Source organism: Oncorhynchus gorbuscha, linkage group LG02, assembly GCF_021184085.1.
Source record: "Oncorhynchus gorbuscha isolate QuinsamMale2020 ecotype Even-year linkage group LG02, OgorEven_v1.0, whole genome shotgun sequence".
Lineage (NCBI taxonomy): Eukaryota > Metazoa > Chordata > Actinopteri > Salmoniformes > Salmonidae > Oncorhynchus > Oncorhynchus gorbuscha.
Window position 1 is genome coordinate 54079960 of NC_060174.1, and position 6000 is coordinate 54085959.

At 43.2% G+C, this 6000-nt stretch overlaps 1 protein-coding gene across 1 annotated transcript in view; it reads right to left on the reverse strand.

Moving 5' to 3' along the window:
• The window catches only part of LOC123993182 (PDZ domain-containing RING finger protein 4-like), a 218824-nt gene extending 215412 nt beyond the window's left edge, over positions 1–3412 (reverse strand). Inside the window, exons 1-2 of the mRNA XM_046295058.1 lie at positions 2601–3412; positions 2285–2392 (exon numbers count right to left, since the gene is read on the reverse strand). Coding sequence (XP_046151014.1) covers positions 2285–2392; positions 2601–2954 — 462 coding nt within the window. The 5' untranslated portion in view covers positions 2955–3412. The remainder of the gene's footprint in view (positions 1–2284; positions 2393–2600) is intronic.
• Between the last annotated feature and the right edge of the window lie 2588 nt (positions 3413–6000).

Genomic DNA, 6000 nt, shown 5'->3' on the forward strand with positions numbered 1-6000 from the left:
AGAGTAAACAGTTACACCATGCTTACTCCGCACGACTGACCACCGCAACCGAGCATGTCAGGTACAGAAAACACCCCCTAAATGGCGAACTTTAGCCTGGTAGAAGCAGACTGCAAGGGACTGACAGACAACACAGTTACGCTGCCTAGATAAGCAACCAGGGTCTGAATAGACACCAGAAAGACTATCCAAGTGTCCATCCGCAAAGTGCGTGACCAAGGAAACCCCAGTGTCTTACAACACACAGAGGTGAAGACCATCTGATACTGTGTGTCTCTCGGCAAACTAATAGAATGAGATTGTTTCTCCTTTGTTTCTCCTCAAACATAGCGGGCGACATTGAGTTTGCTGTTGGGGTGGGAAAATCCAACTGAAAATCCTATTGCTTATCGGCAATCATCTTTTGTTTGGACTCAAGTCTCGCTTCCTCCCCCCAAAAAATCAAATCAGCTGACACGAAGTGTAGGTGATAAATCTATATTTCCTCTTGTCACAGCACAATCTATTTCTGTCATCTTTGAGCTCTAGGTCTAATCAGAATGGCCTTCACTCCCTCTCCCTCTCTTTCTCTCCCTCTCTCTCTCTCTCTCTCTCTCCCTCTCCCTCTCTCCCTCCTTCAGTCTCTCTCTTCTTCCTTTAGTCTCTCTCTTCCTCCTACCATACCTCCCTCTTCTCTCTCCCTCCACTCTCTACCTCCTTCCAAACCTATCTCTCTCTCTCCCTCTCTCCCTCCCTCACTCCAGGCTAAGGTATCAATGAGACGAGCGACCAGCTACATCTCCAGTAGAATCAATCACAGCCAGGTGAAAAGGCCTGATTGTGCCTTGGGTTTCACTTTGTTTTAGTGAATGGCACCTCTCCAGAATACCATTACTGTGTCAGCAACACTCTAAACTATAGGCCCTTTCCACTTGAAAAGTCTAACGGAGTACCTACCGATCTCTTCCCACTGACAACAACACTGAAACAGTGAGCTACACTTCTTGCCATTACACATGTTATAACAATCACAATGAAAATATGTTACAAGTATACACAGAAGAAATTTCAAACTGTGCAGTAGTGGTGGTAGACGTTTGTCCTTGGCTTGGGACATCAACGGAGGCGCACTATAGGCCCACAAAGTGTGTTAAATCTCACAGAGTTTTCAACTTATCTACTCACAGAGAAGGATCCTTTGTAAAGGCAGGAGTGACTCGGCCTGCTCATCTTGCTTAAATTGTTCCTCTTCAATTATTCATCCTGCTAACTGACGTCATCCTCTGTGTGAGGCCAGAGTGAAGACTTTCAGCTGCACCATCGAAATCAACCAGCTGACTCACAGCACGCTGCAGAACCCACAGTGTCACTGCTCACAACTAGATAACTAATTGGTAGTTACAGTCTTGTCCTATCGCTGCAACTCCCATTCCCGACACCGGACAGGCGAAGGTCGAGAGCCATGCGTCCTCCGAAACACGACCCTGCCGAGCCGCACTGCTTCTTGACACACTGCTTGTTTAACCCGGAAGCCAGCATCCTATTGAATCTTAGGAATCGACTCTTGACGCTCAGAAAATGGGAGTCGAGGAATCGAGGAATGCAAGGAATCGAGAAATCAATTCTTTTGAAGTTGACTCTCCACCACGACATCATCGTCATTAAACAGTTGCAGAAATGCCAGGGAAAGGCAAGCGACAGCAGCGAAGTCCTGTATGGCAATAGTTTGAGACGTTAAATGAGAAGGTGGTGAAATAAAAATGTCGTAAGGTGGAAGTGAGGTACAGTAATGGAAGGACAGGTGCAATGCTTAACCATCTGAGAGGGACACATCGTGAGACCCAAACCATTGCTGGCATCAGCACAAATGCACAACAACAAAAAAGTGTCAAGTCAGAGTAGCTAGCTTGTCTAAATACTTTAGCTGGCATGCCTGCTGGCAAGGTTGGTCGTCTTTAGAAAAGCAAGCAATAACTAAATGCCCTGAAGAAGACAATATTGTACCCAGATTTGAGCAGAGATGCAGAGAACCATATTTAGTTTCTTTCACCACTAGTCAAGAGGATACCGACAGATCAAAACGTATATTAGATATACAGTAAAATATACATATATTTTTTACATAGAATTAGGCATAATGATTATGGATCTAGATTGCAGTGAAAAACCTTTCTCCAACTCAGGTAGGGGGGGGGACCCCTCCCTTCAGTCACAAGGAGTAAATGATGTGCTCTGGAAAAGCCCAAGTATGCCACTCAGGTAAAATGACAGACGATGGTAGAGTTAGAATGTTGCAGTGGCTTACCTCTGGTACCAGGCCATGCTCCTCCTGGTCCTGTAGTTCGTCCAGTGCATCCTTTGGACCTTGTTCAGATAGCTGGGACAGGCAGACTCCAGAAGCTCCCGAGTCACTCTGTACACATTATCATAACAAACAAACAAAAACAGTAAAGAGAAATAGCCTAATTGTGTACGTTGCTGGATAATGGTATATAGTGTTATAGATGCCATCTCATGTGTCCATCTCAAACACAGTATGCATTACCTATCTGGACATTATGTAATTGTATCACATCAAAAGCAATACTTGGTGTTGGGTTTAATATGATACAAGTTCTCACCTTGTAATATCCAATAACCTGTTTGGCTATGTTGTTGATGTTCAGCATGTATTGGTGCAACTTTCGCCGGTATCTCAGAGCAGTCAGCTGCGCCTCGCTTTGGAGGGATGACACCTGGGCCAGTAGGGACTGCTCTCTCCTGACCCACCTGAGCCGCTGCATCCGGGCTTCATGCTCCAAGGTAACGCTCCGTTCCTGGAGCGCATCGTTCAGCATGCGAAGCGCATCTAAACAGCAATGGTCTCCCTGGGCGATGTCTGTCTGCAAGAGAAGTCTGCACCCTTTCTTACAGACACCCACATCTCTGTGGTCAAAGTTGGAGTCGTCGTTTTCCATACACAAACCATTATCCATCTTGCTTGGTTTCAAAACCTCTCCGCTACTTTCTCCGTCCTCCTTGCACAAATTGGTCAGTTGGCGCCGCAGATAAAGATTTATCTTCCTCGCTAGTCTGGTTGATCAGTTTCATATACAGCCTCTCTGCAGTGGCAATATAAAAAAGTTAGTAGAAGTTTGGCCAGGTGTAGAGTGAGCTGATGGATTTGCAGACGGTTGCTATACAGACCGGTGCGTAAACTCAAAATCCCAATGTAAAACAGCCTAGGCAATAGGAACGTTGCGCTTCAGGTGAAAATGCGATGTCAACGTTTGCCGCGCCTACGTCCCATCGATGTCGACGTCCCTTACTAACTGTAAATGAACTAGATAACGTTTTACCCGCCACTTGTTGCTGGAGTTGTAAGACCAACTAGTTTACTCACCCTTGTCTATTCCCAATGTGATGAGAGAGAAAGAAAATATGCGTCATGGGTAAGTTCCCTAACCATAATAGTAACAAAAACATTGGTGGTATGCTAATATTACTGAATACATTTTAAAGCGAGGACATCACAGTCATTTCCATTGTTTTCGACAGAACCACCAGAGGTCACTCAAACCTTCAGATAACACGATACAACGACGTCATTGATTTTCAGACTTTTGGATTTCCGCAACTCCACAACGCCAGTTGCCTCCATTTTAACATGCATTTTTTATTTATTTCAAAATAAGAATAAATTATGTATTCAAATGTATTTTCCATGCTCTACGAAATAGGCTGCAGTGTAGCTATGATGACTAACCATCACAAAAAGTGGTATTAACTCCTTCTATACAGCTAAACTCTGTAAAATATTATATCTTTGTAGAGATCACTACGTGAGCCTGATCCCGTGGCCTACAGCCCAGTGTCCATCCCCCATCTAACTGTCTAACTGAGCATGACAGAGTACAGGCATCTCTCAGAGAGAAAGCATCTTGTTTCAGGGCTCTGTGTCTGGTATGGAGTACACAAAAACAAAGTGACATCACTCGGGCTGTGTGTTGTATGACATGTCAGAGAGAGAGCGGGAGGCTGGCAGGTGTAGATTTACAAAGCCAATAGTTCTCAGCCCAAGGATGTTTGCACCTATCTGGAAGAAACACATACAGTATACTAGTCTAGGCCATATGTCTCTGACATACTAATAGTGTTTACTGCTGACAACAGTCTTGGTGAAACACAGCCTCCAGTAGTACGCTGTCTAGTGTCACATCACACTTCATAAAGAGTATGTTGATTCCAGACCAAGCTGTTCTGTGAGGAAAGAGTGGATAGTCCTCCTCATTAATAATCATTTTAAAAAGTAATTAACAAATCTTCCTTGTCAATAAATTAAACCAAGACAGATACATTTTCTAGTGAGACAATCAAGGTTTGTTTTTACATCACAGTTGAAGCAACTACCCACTGGGCACCGATGTCAATTAAATGTCTATCCCACATTGGTTCAACCAGTGTCTTCCCAGTGGGTACACTTTTTGGACTCTGGTTCTTTCAGATGGAATTTACAGATTAAACTCAGTAGGCGGTATCTATAAATCTGACAATCTGATTTCCCTTAGGACCTTAGGAGATGTAGCAACAAATGATGTCAACAAGAACAGCAAAACAACACAACCACCTGGGACCGGGCCTATCACCTATCACAGAGAAGCCATATGTTCTGGCTGATAAGCCAATTGATGTGAGACACATTCAGGGAAAAGTTATCTCCCTCTTTTTCCCAGAATCTTCCTCTGTATGTTCATGTGTGTAAAAGTGAGCCCTTTTGATTAGCAGGAAGTGTGGATGGATTCCCTTATCTCAATTTTAATCTAAATCTAACTGATAAATAGGCTGTGACCTTAATCCACACAAACAAAGGGGAAATAGATAGTTTTGACTTTGTTATCTGAAATCATTGTTGGATACAAACTGGAAAAGAAAACTCAGACTGTTTCTGGTTCTGGCATAAAATAAATAGTATCCTGAGAGAGCTGGTGTTATCTATAATGGAGAACAGAGTTGTAACACTATCTCTGATCAGCTCTACTCTCTGCCAATGAAAAGGGATATTATTCAACGCCAGTTATCACAGAAATAGTCAATCATTGGAGAGGACGGATGCCTAACAGTGAAGATGATAAGGTAACTTGGGATCATTTGGGGTACCCCCCCTGGTATTTCTACAAATGTTTATAGATCTAACTTTATTAGATTACATATATAACTTTTTCTAAATTACAAAATATTTGATACATTCACCTCAATATCTTTTGAGATGAGACAGATTACATTTTTATTTGAGAAAGAGCAGTGGGGGAAGGGGGTCGTTTTAAATTATAAATGATCTACATTGAAACCATTCACTTGATAGCAGTGAGTTCAAGCAGTTGAAATTAACATTTTAGAATTTCATGTTTTCACATAGTTGGCAGATGGGGTCTTCCTGTGGCATACATCTACAAATCAAATTGGATTTGTCTCATGAGACGAATACAGGTGCAGACCTTGCAGTGAAATGCTTACTTACAAGCCCTTAACCAATAATGCCATTTTAAGAAAAAAAGTATTCAGAAAGTATTTACTAAAATAAACTGAAGTAAAAAAAATTATAATAATAATTCAAGAGCAACAATAAAATAACAGTAGTGAGGCGATATACAGGGGGTACCGGTACAGAGTCAATGTGGAGGCGATATACAGGGGGTACCGGTACAGAGTCAATGTGGAGGCGATATACAGGGGGTACCGGTACAGAGTCAATGTGGAGGCGATATACAGGGGGTACCGGTACAGAGTCAATGTGGAGGCGATATACAGGGGGTACCGGTACAGAGTCAATGTGGAGGCGATATACATATACAGAGTCATGTGGAGGGGTACCGGTACAGAGTCAATGTGGAGGCGATATACAGGGGGTACCGGTACAGAGTCAATGTGGAGGCAGGGGATAGAGTCAATGTGGGGTACCGGTACAGAGTCAATGTGGAGGCGATATACAGGGGGTACCGGTACAGAGTCAATGTGGAGGCGATATACAGGGGTACCGGTACA